At 42.1% G+C, this 13667-nt stretch overlaps 1 protein-coding gene and 1 pseudogene across 1 annotated transcript; one reads left to right on the top strand and one right to left on the bottom strand.

Moving 5' to 3' along the window:
- The first annotated feature begins 4837 nt into the window (after window positions 1–4837).
- Window positions 4838–6758, top strand: LOC120055282 (elongation of very long chain fatty acids protein 1-like). The gene is made up of 7 exons (XM_039003164.1): window positions 4838–4898; window positions 5023–5213; window positions 5348–5428; window positions 5558–5614; window positions 5797–5902; window positions 6151–6290; window positions 6441–6758. The coding sequence occupies exons 1-7, from the start codon at window positions 4838–4840 to the stop codon at window positions 6756–6758; spliced, it is 954 nt and encodes a 317-aa protein (XP_038859092.1).
- A 752-nt stretch (window positions 6759–7510) lies between these two features.
- Window positions 7511–10803, bottom strand: LOC120055557 (annotated as a pseudogene).
- Between the last annotated feature and the right edge of the window lie 2864 nt (window positions 10804–13667).

Genomic DNA, 13667 nt, shown 5'->3' with positions numbered 1-13667 from the left:
CAGCATAGGAATCACTACAGAACTTCTTGTATGACCTCTTATACACTATATTAGTACCAGCCTTTGGAACTTTGGTTTTTCTAGATATGGCTACTATATTATTATCTCAACATCCTATGGATTTGGATACTGCTTTAGAGCATATTTCTGCAGCATTAGTTAAGATGTGATCAATACATGTGGATGATTTCATTCCTATGCTGTTGGTAAATACACGGGTAGGTTCACTGATAACCTGAACCAGGTTGCAGGCACTGGTTACAGTTTGAAGATTTTTGGGTGGGCAACTTGATGACAGCTAGTCAATATTTAGGTCAATATCACATACATTATCAAGCGTTTCACACATATTATCCAGATACTGACAATTAGCACTTGGTGGTCTATAGCAACTACCTACAAGAATGTGCTTTAGATGAGGCAGGTGAACCTGTAGCCATATTACTTCAACAGCATTTGACATGAGATCTTCTCTAAGCTTTACAGGAATATGACTGAACATAAACGGCAACATCTCCCACCATTGGCATTCCTGCCTCTTCTGAAGATGTTGAAACCATGTATTGCTACCACTGTATCAACAACCGTATTATATTATTTGAGTTCAGAGATAGTCAGTATATGAATGTTATGTTACTTAGGCTACGTCTGTTAATATGGGTAATTTTTTTGCACTTTTCTGGGATTCTTGACAGCTAAATGACAACATGGTGGGGATTATCTGAGCAAGGCTTGGGTCACTGATAAGTCATTGTGTCTGTTTGTGAGAAGATACTTTTATTAGTTAAGTGGACAGATTGTTTTTAGTTTGACTCAATGCTAAAGCCTATATAGTAGATGTATTATACAGTGCATTCAAAGTATTCAGACCCCTTTACTTTTTCCACATTTAGTTACGTTACAGCCTTATTCTGAAATTGATTAAATTGTCTCCCCCCCCCCCCCCCCCATCTATATATATATATATTAGTGGGGCAAAAAAGTATTTAGTCAGCCACCAATTGTGCAAGTTCTCCCACTTAAAAAGATGAGAGAGGCCTGTAATTTTCATCATAGGTACACTTCAACTATGACAGACAAAATTAGAAAAAAAAATCCAGAAAATCACTGTAGGATTTTTAATGAATTTATTTGCAAATTATGGTGGAAAATAAGTATTTGGTCACCTACAAACAAGCAAGATTTCTGGCTCTCACAGACCTGTAACTTCTTCTTTAAGAGGCTCCTCTGTCCTCCACTCGTTACCTGTATTAATGGTACCTGTTTGAACTTGTTATCAGTATACAAGACACTTGTCCACAACCTCAAACAGTCACACTCCAAACTCCACTATGGCCAAGACCAAAGAGCTGTCAAAGGACACCAGAAACAAAATTGTGGACCTGCACCAGGCTGGGAAGACTGAATCTGCAATAGGTAAGCAGCTTGGTTTGAAGAAATCAACTGTGGGAGCAATTATTAGGAAATGGAAGACATACAAGACCACTGATAATCTCCCTCGATCTGGGGCTTCACGCAAGATCTCACCCCGTGGGGTCAAAATGATCACAAGAACGGTGAGCAAAAATCCCAGAACCACACGGGGGGACCTAGTGAATGACCTGCAGAGAGCTGGGACCAAAGTAACAAAGCCTACCATCAGTAACACACTACGCCGCCAGGGACTCAAATCCTGCAGTGCCAGACGTGTCCCCCTGCTTAAGCCAGTACATGTCCAGGCCCGTCTGAAGTTTGCTAGAGAGCATTTGGATGATCCAGAAGAAGATTGGGAGAATGTCATATGGTCAGATGAAACCAAAATAGAACTTTTTGGTAAAAACTCAACTCGTCGTGTTTGGAGGACAAAGAATGCTGAGTTGCATCCAAAGAACACTATACCTACTGTGAAGCATGGGGGTGGAAACATCATGCTTTGGGGCTGTTTTTCTGCAAAGGGACCAGGACGACTGATCCGTGTAAAGGAAAGAATGAATGGGGCCATGTATCGTGAGATTGAGTGAAAACCTCCTTCCATCAGCAAGGGCATTGAAGATGAAACGTGGCTGGGTCTTTCAGCATGACAATGATCCCAAACACACCGCCCGGGCAACGGAGTGGCTTCGTAAGAAGCATTTCAAGGTCCTGGAGTGGCCTAGCCAGTCTCCAGATCTCAACCCCATAGAAAATCTTTTGAGGGAGTTTAAAGTCCGTGTTGCCCAGCAACAGCCCCAAAACATCACTGCTCTAGAGGAGATCTGTATGGAGGAATGGGCCAAAATACCAGCAACAGTGTGTGAAAACCTTGTGAAGACTTACAGAAAACGTTTGACCTCTGTCATTGCCAACAAAGGGTATATAACAAAGTATTGAGAAACTTTTGTTATTGACCAAATACTTATTTTCCACCATAATTTGCAAATAAATTCATTAAAAATCCGACAATGTCATTTTCTGGATTTGTTTTCTTCTCATTTTGTCTGTCATACTTGAAGTGTACCTATGATGAAAATTACAGGCCTCTCTTATCTTTTTAAGTGGGAGAACTTGCACAATTGGTGGCTGACTAAATACTTTTTTGCCCCACTGTGTGTGTGTGTATATATACACACACACACAATGAGAAAGCAAAAACAGGTTTAGACATTTTTTGCAAATTTATAAAAAATAAATGGCAGCGATTACAGCCTCGAGTCTTCTTGGGTATGACGCTACAAGCTTGGCACACCTGTATTTGGGAAGTTTCTCCCCATCTTCTCTGCAGATCCCGAAGCCACTCCTGTGTTGTCTTGGCTGTGTGCTTAGGGTCTTGGCTGTGATGCTGCCACCACCATATTTCACCGTAGGGATGGTGCCAGGTTTCCTCCAGATGAGACGCTTTGCATTCAGGCCAAAGAGTTCAATCTTGTTTCTCATGGTCTGAGAGTCATTTAGGTGCCTTTTGGCAAACTCCAAGTGGGCTATCATGTGCTTTTTACTGGGGAGTGGCTTCCATCTGGCCAGCATCCCAGAGTCGCCTCTTCACTGTTGACGTTGAGACTGGTGTTTTGTGGGTACTATTTAATGAAGCTGCCAGTTGAGGACTTGTGAGGTGTCTTTCTCAAACTAGACACACTAAGAGTGGGCCTCCCACTCTTTCTGGTTAGAGCCAGTTTGCGCTGTTCTGTGAAGGAAGTAATACACAGCGTTGTACCAGATCTTCAGTTTCTTGGCAATTTCTAGCATTGAAAATGGACTGACGAGAATGGACTGACGAGTTTCAGAAGGAAGTTCTTTGTTTCTGGCCATTTTGAGCCTGTAATCGAACCCACAAATGCTGATACTCAACTACTCTAAAGAAGGCCAGTTTTATTGCTTCTTTAAGCAGGACAACCATTTTCAGCTGTGCTAACATAATTGCAAAAGGGTTTTCTAATGATCAATTAGCCTTTTTAAAATGATAAACTTGATTAGCAATCACAACGTGCCATTGGAACACAGGAGTGATGGTTGCTGATAATGGGCATCTGTACGCCTATGTAGATATTCCATTCAAAATCTGCCGTTTCCAGCTACAATGGTCATTTACAACATTAACTGATTTCTGATCAATTTGATGTTATTTATTTTCTCCCCTTTTCTCCCCAATTTTTCGTGGTGTCCAATCGCTAGTAATTACTATCTTGTCTCATCGCTACAACTCCCGTACGGGCTCGGGAGAGATGAAGGTCGAAAGCCACGCGTCCTCCGAAGCACAACCCAACCAAGCCGCACTGCTTCTTAACACAGCGCGCCTCCAACCCGGAAGCCAGCGGCACCAATGTGTCGGAGGAAACACCGTGCACCTGGCCCCCTTGGTTAGCGTGCACTGCGCCCGGCCCGCCACAGGAGTCGCTGGAGCGCGATGAGACAAGGATATCCCTACCGGCCAAACCCTCCCTAACCCGGACGACGCTAGCCCAATTGTGCGTCGCCCCACGACCTCCCGGTCGCAGCCGGCTGCGACAGAGCCTGGGCGCGAACCCAGAGACTCTGGTGGCGCAGCTAGCACTGCGATGCAGTGCCCTAGACCACTGCGCCACCCGGGAGGCCAATTTGATGTTATTTTAATGAAAAAATTAGATTTTTCTTTCAAAAACTAGGACATTTCTAAGTGACCCCAAACTTTTGAACGGTAGTATATTTGAAATGGTATTTGAACCCAAGTCTGATTTTTATAGCCATGGCTGATAGTGGAATGTAACACTTGGCTATTATAGAAAAGTGACTAATATTACTAAGGCTACCTATGAATAATCCGATTAGGATCTATTTGATATTGACTGACATACAGTACATGGCCAAACGGACTACAGTGCCCTCTGCAGCTATTTTTTATTGTTGTGAAGCATTTGTTTTGTTTGTCTATCAATATCCCCTTATACTACCTATCGCATTGTGCCCTGGAGTAAGGCACTTTATCCCTAAGTGCTGAAGGGAAGCTGCTCTGCCGCAGCCCCCGTGCTGCTTCCAGCCTGTGATGTGTCATGTTGGGTACTACGGTGACAACAATAATAAAGTATATCTGTGCAAATGGACCAATAAAGCAAGTGTTGTATTGTTTTATTATCAGATAGTCAGTCATCAAAGCAGAGCCTCGTGTTCAGGTATATGATGGGCCTGTGCAGCTGTCTCTGTTTAGTGTGGGAGGCAGTGGGGCAGTGCTTTGTTCATCATCATCGTAGGTCTCAGTACACATTATTGCATCCCCTGTTGGCATAACCACATAACCTGCCATCATCACCACCAACTTTTTTTTTTTTTTTTCAAGCAAATTGTATTTTTGTCTGTATATTTCAGGATTTTTTGATTGACTGAATAAAGGAGAAAAGAGGCCATCAATATGCTGCGTGAAGTGGGATCCAATATTATGGTGTTTTATGAGTATGTATTGCAGAGAACGGGTGAGTGCTTTCGCATAAGTTGATATTTTTATTCAATTTGGTGATTTGCAGTTTGTACTATGCTGTTGGTGTAACCTGTATTGTTGTCTCAAAAATATTGAATTGCTTGATTTCTTGTCCTCAGACCACCGATTGTTACCCTATCCGTTGATGCGGACCCCCTTCCAGATGACCAGCATCCTGATGGGCTATGTGTTCTTCTCGCTGTACGCAGGGCCTCTGCTGATGGCCAACCGCAAGCCCTATAACCTCAAAACAGCCATGATCATCTATAACTTCAGCATGGTGTCCCTAAACGCCTTCCTAGTCTATGAGGTGAGCAAAGCATTTAGTTATTCAGGAGAATGAAAGTTCTTCAAAGAGCCTTGTTGTGAAGACATACTGTAGTAAAACTTTTCCCAGCGTTTATGAATTGATGTGACAGCGAGTTCTGTGCTTTGCTTTTGCAGTTCCTGATGTCAGGATGGGGAACCACTTTTACCTGGAGATGTGACCTGTGTGACTACTCAAGCAACCCACAGGCTCTAAGGGTATGTTTTTTTTCTTTGAGAGAATCTGTATTGCATCATGAAATTTACATTTGACTTTACATTCAAATATGCATATGATGTGATTTTTATTCTGTGCTATTTGTCTGTACTTTTTTCTCCTTTTGTCAGATGGTTCAAGTGGCCTGGTGGTTTCTGTTCTCTAAATTCACCGAGCTTCTGGACACCGTAAGAATGATTTCTCTATCAGAACATCATGTTTGTGAATAAAATGTTTGATGCTAGCCTAAATCATTTAGATTTTGTACATATTCTGACTGCATCTTTCTCCGACACCCTTAGTAAAATACAAATGGAGATTTCTGAACAATGTTTGCTTTAAGTAACTTGAGTTCTTGTCCGATTTTCAGTTTTTCTTTGTGCTGCGTAAGAAACACAGCCAGATCACATTTCTACATGTCTTCCATCACTCCATCTTGCCCTTCACGTGGTGGTGGGGAATTACCATTGCTCCTGGTAAGCTTGACCTCTGACCTCATCCCAATGCAGTGTGCTTACAGCTGGTCATGTAACCTGTTTAACATTAACTTTTGGGGGGTTGTTAAATAAACTTTATCACCACAATGGATCTTCTGCAATTTTACAAGGGAATAAGAAACCTAAACAAAATCTATTTAGTAACATTTATTTTGTTATCCCCCTGTGACTTAAGAATTACTCTTGGATTATGTTTGTGCTTTAATACTGTCTTTGTGAACCTCCAGCAGGGGGAATGAGCTCGTTCCATGCCATGGTCAACTCCTGTGTCCACGTCATCATGTACACCTACTACGGCCTGTCTGCTGCCGGACCTCGCTTCCAAAAATACCTCTGGTGGAAGAAGTACATGACCGCAATCCAGCTGGTGGGTGTTATTTCTTGATGTACTATTGGAAGAAACTATGTTAAAGGGGGGGCATTTGTGGGTAGCTGCCGGTATTACTGTTGTGAATTGGTGACTCCCGCGCAAACTTCACACCACATCAAAATGTTCTCATCTTTCTTCCTTCTTTAGATCCAGTTTGTGCTGATCTCACTTCACATCTCTCAGTACTACTTCATGGAGAAGTGTGACTTTCAGGTGCCCATGTTCATTCACCTTATCTGGATGTACGGCACCTTCTTCTTCCTACTCTTCTCCAACTTCTGGATTCAGGCCTACGTGAAGGGGAAACGGCTGCCTACGGCAACCATGGAGAAGCTAAAGCAGAATGGCGTTATCAACAGCGACGTTACCGTGGTCATCAACAGCAAGCCGCTGGAGAATAGCAACGGGACAACAGCACATCGTGTCAATGGCAATAACCAACTAGGCAAAGTGAAGGAAGTCTAGTTTCGTCCTTTTGGAAGGGGAAACATAACTGTCTGAAGGAGCCTGAAATGCCAAAGATTCCCAAAAAACTATACTCCTCAAATGTATATTTTTATCTGCAGTTTGTGGTATATGGCAGTTAGTCCACACTTTGTTAAATTGTGGGAACATGGTGTGATTTAACTGTACATCACCCTGTATGAAGGTGTCAGTCACCAATACCTCAAACCCAGGCTTGAAATGGCCAATGATTGGACTCTTCTGGTTGTTTGGCATGAATGCTTGGACTGAAACGCTTGTAAATAGTGTAGTTACTTTCGAAGAGGTGGCATTTGTCACTGACCAGCTTTGTTGCATATTTAACTTTTTGAAATCAAGCTGAGTAAGACATTACTTTCAGGCACAAGACAGCAACTGTATCCGGTCTGCAGCAGCATTCTTATTAAGGGTCCTCCAAGGCAGGACTCACCTGCTTTTGGACATTCAGGCTTTCCAGCATAGGGAAATCAGTGGATGTATGGTAATCTGCACATGTGGTCTATAGCATTCATTGTTTGACGCTGGACCTCCGTGTGATGTCAGCAACATGCACTCTAGAAAATAATGAGTGGGACACAGTACCTGGTTCGAATCCAGGCTGCGGCCCCTAATTGGCCGTCATTAAGAATTTGTACTCATCTGACTTGCCTAGTTTAAGGCTACAAAATAACATTTAGTTATTGAGTGCCCTAACAGTATTTGCAATAAATGACACCAGTTAGTAATCATAAGTGGCAAGACAATATTTATTTCAGTGAATAAAAAAAAAAGGTACTTAATAAATTAACTTAAACAATACAGAAGTCCATTATCGGATAGCTGTGTGTATAATGCTGCTAGTGGACTTCATCTCATGTGCTTCTTTTTGACTGGATCCAGCTCAAAGCTCTTCCAGAACCGGATGGTTTCATCACCAGCTACAGTGGCAATAGTCGAGCAGTCTGGACTCATAGCAATGTTCAAGATTCTGTCCTCATGACCTGGGGTGAATAAAAACAGTTTAAAGTTTCTTTTTTGACCTTTCGACACCAGAATAAATCCAAGGATAGTTTTATACGTGTGCTCCGAGACCATCTGCAGGAGATTCACAGCCCAAACACATACCTCCCCACAATTCCCAACCAATGCAGCTCTGGTACGAGTCCTCAATTTGAATGGGTTGATAGCAATTGCTTGAGCTGCACTGAGAATTTGATGTATGACAGTCCAAATTTTAGACTGTTGGCTACGCTAGACTTAGTGTCAGACAATGCTCTTTGTCAACGGACATTAATGACAACTGCAGAGCCGTTAAGTTTAAACATAATGAATAGCAGTTTCAGACCAGACAAGCATTGCCACAACATCTGCATGTGACCAATAAAATTTGACACTTACCATTGAGCTCTGCCACTTTAGTCAAGGAGGGGTACTTCCAGATGACTACATTGTCGTGGGAATATCCGTGGCTGGAAACCAATTCCTTGTAGTTTGGCGCAAACACCAAAGAGGAGATCTGTAAGGCAGATTAGAACACTAGTTAACTTCGAATCATACGGCATAGCAGTTATGGAAAGTAAACACTTCAAAAATGGCTGGTATGCAAATACACATGCCGCTATGACTGAGCAGGGCCCTGGAGTTAATAACAAGGTACATTTTGTTAGACTTCACAACCTCATTAGAGTTCAAGGTGGGTGCAGTTACCTGAGACTGAGTGTCCAGACCATTGATGCAGGAGCCACGGTTGACATTCCAGATGCGGATGTGGCAGTCTGGTGCCACCTCCAGAAGCAAGAATGTTGGGTTCCCATGGGCACCAGGCCAAAGCCTAAAACATTTTTGTAAGAATTAGTGTGCAGCAAAGTTTCATGTAATACAACCAACTCCTTCCTTCAATAAAAACAGCGTAGTTTAGAATTTCACAGCAAAATAGTTTTAAATTCAAAATGTGTTCACCTTGACTGCTCCTTGGTGCTCACTGAAGCAGTGGACAGAACTGCTGCCTTGGCCACTACCATCCTGCACACCTGACCACACATATACCAGGTTGTCGTTGCCTCCACTGGCCAGGTATCTTCCATCAGGGGACCACTTCAGCCCACACACCTCCTGAGAGTGCCCAGACAGGGTGAGGATGTGGTGGTCGGCTACCCTCACGTCATGGTGGTGGATGTGACCCGATCTGGAGCCACTTGAAAAAACAAATCATAAAATGGTTAAACACTAATGCTATTTTTGCTCAGTTGACAAATGAAGTGATCAGATTAGTCAAAAGATGAATGATTGGGAAAAAGATTAGAATTGGGCAGCCTGTTTAGACAGAATAGAACATCTTGGCCACAAGTATCACAAAAGATCCTGGCAGGACAGAGACTTGACTATTCCAAATTTGACATTCAAGACATGATTCTTTACCTGGAGAGAATATAATTGTTCCAACTCAGGCTGGCAACTCTTGCAGTGTGGCTGGCCATGCTGCGTAGATACTCCTGGTTCTCCACATCTACGGTAGGTGAAATATTAAAAACAGAAAGCATCAAATGATTATTTTCCCCAACACCATAATACTGCAATGAAGCCAAATATTTAGATGAGTACTGGGTTGTTCACTTCAGACATTTACCTGAACTTTGCAGTCACTGGTACCAATAGCCAGGAGGTTGCCCTCCGTGATCCAGGACACGGAGCAGATAGTCCTCCCGCTCCATCTTCATCAGCAGGACGATGTCACCCTGGGCTGCGTCCCACAGGTAAACACTGTTGTGAAGGGCAACCGCTAAAAGGTTCCGACTGCTCCAGTCCAGTAGGTTCAAATCTGTGGGAAGAGAAAGGTAAATAAATTGTTAAAAGTCAGTTAAAGAACTCCTGCCACCACCACTAATTGAATTAAGTTGATAAGAATAGAGATGAAAGGGCCAGATCCCAACGAGATAGTTGCTTTAATCACTTTCTGCAAATTTCCCACTGAAATCAATGTGTGATTTACATAAACAGCAGGCCCATGTTTCACTCAAAGCTAGGATTACTCTCCAGGTAGGTTACTGGACATGTACTGTGCTGGCAGGAGGATCTAAGATATACCTCTAGGATAAGTCCCTCTACCTTCTCACCAGACAGGTTTTAAGACATTTGTGGTGATGTGTTGGCAGGAGACTCACAGAAATCATTTCAGAGTTCAGAAGCTTCTAAGAAACTGTCAGACAGATGATATGCATCTGGTCTTTTTGGTAGAGACTGGGGTAGGAACTTGACTGTAGAGGACTTTCAGGTTGTTCTGGTAACCTGCAAAGAAAAGAGAATGGGACATTAGATTTTGATATCAATAATCAACTGACAAGTCACACCATCATTACCAGTGGTAGGCCTACCTTCTGGAGCATTCAAGGGTTTTCCTCCCAAATGCAAGATCTTTGCCTCACCAATATCATATACATTGAGTGTGACAGACCAAGCCTTCTGGTTCACCTACAAAGACAAACGTGCAGCTGTTGACTTACAATGCATTAACAAAATGTGCTGATGTGCAATGTTAAAGAGCCTCACTGATGTTGTTGTGGAGGGGTTTGTGGCCATAGGCTCATTTCCCTTTGAAAGCAGGAAGCTTCCCAAGTCCAGCTGTTTGTTATTCCTAGTGGGAATGAAACGGTCCCCACCTGCCTTTGAAGTTGTGCACTTACCATTTTTACCTAAGAAAGAGAGAAGGGGCAAATTAGTGGGACCATTGGTGAAACCACTGACTGGCAACAATGCCACACCCATAGACAGCTGAAAGACAGTAAACAAGAGCAAAATGCAAAGGTGAAAAGCATAATATAGTTAGCTACCTGCTGTTTTACTATGCGTCTTGGACATACTAAGAGCTCTATTTGCGAATTTACCAGGTGATAGAGCGCTGGTGTTGGCACTGCTGGTAGACATTGACGAAATTGCTTTTCTTTGCCACCTCGCATGGGAGCGTTTGTGATTGGCATATCAAGCTTCAGAATGCTATGAATGTCATTCTCGAATCCATATTGGGCCATGTTCGAATCTGCCTTTGGGACTCCCTGCAGGGTACAATAATAAATCCACATCTTTAAACTACACTAACAAAAACGTATAGTTACTTTACAAAATAAAAAACGTACATGTAACTAATCTTTGCCAACTCAATTCACTGCGTTAGTTATAACGTTACATCAAATTAAACGGATAACGTTAACTAGCTAACGTTAGCGACCTGGCAAACTTGCTGCCTTTCGCCGTCATTTAGTATTTACATTCCATGCAACAAAACATTAAATGTAGGTGTTAACAAACGTGTGCTACGTAACTTACTCCGACTTAATTCCACACGTTGTTATTGAGAAAATGTACTGTAACATCTCAAACTTTACCGATACGTGTTTCTTTCTGCAGCAGGTCAAATTCGACATTTCAAAACAACCATGACGACACTTCTTTAAATGACTAAATACGCTGTCGTGATTGGTTTATTCAAAATATTTAGGAGGTAATCATGGTGGCGGAATAGTATCCGTTAGTCTGATTGGTGGAAAAGGTAGACGTCGACTTCCTGAATAATCAACGACAAAAGAAAACTCGTCACACTTTTTCGAAGGACAGGATAGAATCAATAACATCGCCGCCTAGCGAAGGTAAGGTGGAGACCACTGAGTATTTAAAGAGTTTATTTACGTTTTTATGCGAGTAAAGTCAAACCTTGTAAAAAAACAAGACAGCTATGATGGAAACAGGAAATTTCGGATAAATTTTATCAATGCAGATAGGTAATTTGTTCGTTCACATGGTGGAATCTTTTATGTCAGTAAAAATAATTATGCGACAAAAGCCGGTGGAAACTACTTTATGCGCACATATTGATACAATAACCTTCATATCGAAGTAAACTTGGAATCACGTGATGATATGGTGTGTGGTTTGGCCTCCCACTATTACTCGGGAAACCATGCTATTAGGCTACAGATTAAATCAATTATCATGAATTTAACAGGGTGGTGCACTGAAAATGTAGGGTCTTATTCTGGTGACATGATAATCCTTGCTTGACTACCATTTAAAAAATACAAGTATTCTGGCTCCTGAGGCACTACATCTCAGTGTCACAACAGACCCTGGTTCAATCCTGGGCTGGAGTCCCATAGGGTGGTGCACAATTGGCCCAGCGTTGTTAGAGTTTGGGCCGTCATTGTAAATAAGAATTTGTTCTTAACTGACTAGTAAAATAAATATATAATCTCTCATGCCACTTGCCTACTTGAACTGTATCTGTGAGCTGTTGGCCCATGTGCCAAGCACAGAGTAGGTGCATTTGCTATTTTACCCAACAGTTTTTGTGACTACAATGACAAAACTATATCGGTAGTGTTGAAAATGCAATACACATTGAACTCTAGAATTATTTTTTCGTACATTAAAACTTGAGCGAAAAACTACAATTTGTGTGCACTACGTCATCACGATTTTTATCCAAAACAAGTCAGTTTGTGGAAACTACACTGGTGGGGTAAATGTGCATATTTTCTTTAGGCGAATGTTTGAGAATTCATATGAAAATATGTCGCTAATTGGATGGAAACCTAGCTAGTGATGAGGAAATAAATGCAATATTTGTCCATTCTTGCAAGTTAATTTATTGGAATTTCCGGAGGCGTGGTCTTCGACATCACTTCATGACCTTTCGAGATGCAGAAACTTGGATGAGTGAGGTTCGACTTCAAACAAGGAAGCAAAAAATATATAATCCATTGTTCTATACTGTGGTAGGCGGTTTTAGCAAAAGCTGTGCTGGACTGTGGTCGACATGGATGATAGTTCTGATGGTATGGGTGGGGATGACGAAAGTCATGGACCTGGATGGTCTGTGGTGAAAAGGAAAAGGAAAAGGAAAAAGAATGTCCCTGCTATAAGCGCTGCTGACAGCATTGGCAGTTCTAGTGTTGAGAACGTGAAGAGGGTGAAGGTAGTGAAAAACAAAAGTAATGATGTGTCAGAGTGGAAAGTTGTAATCGTGTTTGACGTGACCACAGGGTCTCATATACACCTTATTCGATTAACCAATGCCATTAAGAAAGAGATAGGGGAAGTCACATGATCCTGGTTCATTGGTAATGGTAGGCTGTTAATATTTTGTTCTGACCATGTTCAACAAGGGAAGATTCTAAACATGAAAACTCTCAATGGGAAGAAAATCACAAGTCATGTCCCTGGAGCTTCGGCTAAGCTGAGGGGGCGTGTCATTTAAAAACCCTTGAATGAGTAGGTGTGTCCAAACTTTGACTTGTACTGTATATGTACCAGTGAGTGAAGTGGGTGAGAAAAGGAAGGTGGTTCCTTGGTGTACTGAAGAGTGCACTGCAGCTATTCGAGAAAGAAATTGGGCTTACAGGGTGTTGCATAGGAATATGACTCCTGAGAGTCTAGTTGATTTCCAAAAGAAGAGAGCTTAAGGATATAGGGTCATTAAGTCTGTGAAGAGAAATACATGGAGACAGTTCTGCTCTATAATAGGCAGGGGTACTGAGCTGGGGGGATGTATGGTCTATGTTGAAGAAGATGACTGGAAGAAGCAAGTCCACTTGAATTGGGGGTTATACCTTCTGGTTGGAAACGTGCAGTAATACCTTTTGTAAAGCCTGGAAAGGACCCTCCATGTGCTGATAGTTACAGACCAATAGCACTTGTGTAAACTTGTGTAAACTGATGGAAAAGATGACAGTCAATAGATTGTCATATTTCCTGGAACAGAGGTTTATTGAGACAATGTCAAAGTGGATTCTGTAAAGGTAGATCTACTTTGGATGCATTAGTAAAGGTGAGCAATGAAGTTGAAAAAAACTCTGGTCATGAAAGAAATAATGGCTACTGTCTTTTTTGACATTGAAAAGGCCTATGACACTATGTGGAGAG

Source organism: Salvelinus namaycush, chromosome 11 (genome assembly GCF_016432855.1).
Source record: "Salvelinus namaycush isolate Seneca chromosome 11, SaNama_1.0, whole genome shotgun sequence".
In the NCBI taxonomy this organism is placed as follows: domain Eukaryota; kingdom Metazoa; phylum Chordata; class Actinopteri; order Salmoniformes; family Salmonidae; genus Salvelinus; species Salvelinus namaycush.
The sequence above is the reverse complement of the archived record's forward strand: the minus strand, read 5'-3'. Positions and strand labels throughout refer to the sequence as shown.

What these genes read in the sequence shown, in the direction of transcription:
- LOC120055282 (XM_039003164.1), top strand. Translation starts at nt 4,838, where the DNA reads ATGCTGCGTGAAGTGGGATCCAATATTATGGTGTTTTATGAGTATGTA. An exon ending in GCAACCCACAGGCTCTAAGG is followed by an intron (nt 5,429 to 5,557) that starts GTATGTTTTTTT and finishes TCCTTTTGTCAG; the next exon opens with ATGGTTCAAGTGGCCTGGTG. An exon ending in TCACCGAGCTTCTGGACACC is followed by an intron (nt 5,615 to 5,796) that starts GTAAGAATGATT and finishes TCCGATTTTCAG; the next exon opens with TTTTTCTTTGTGCTGCGTAA.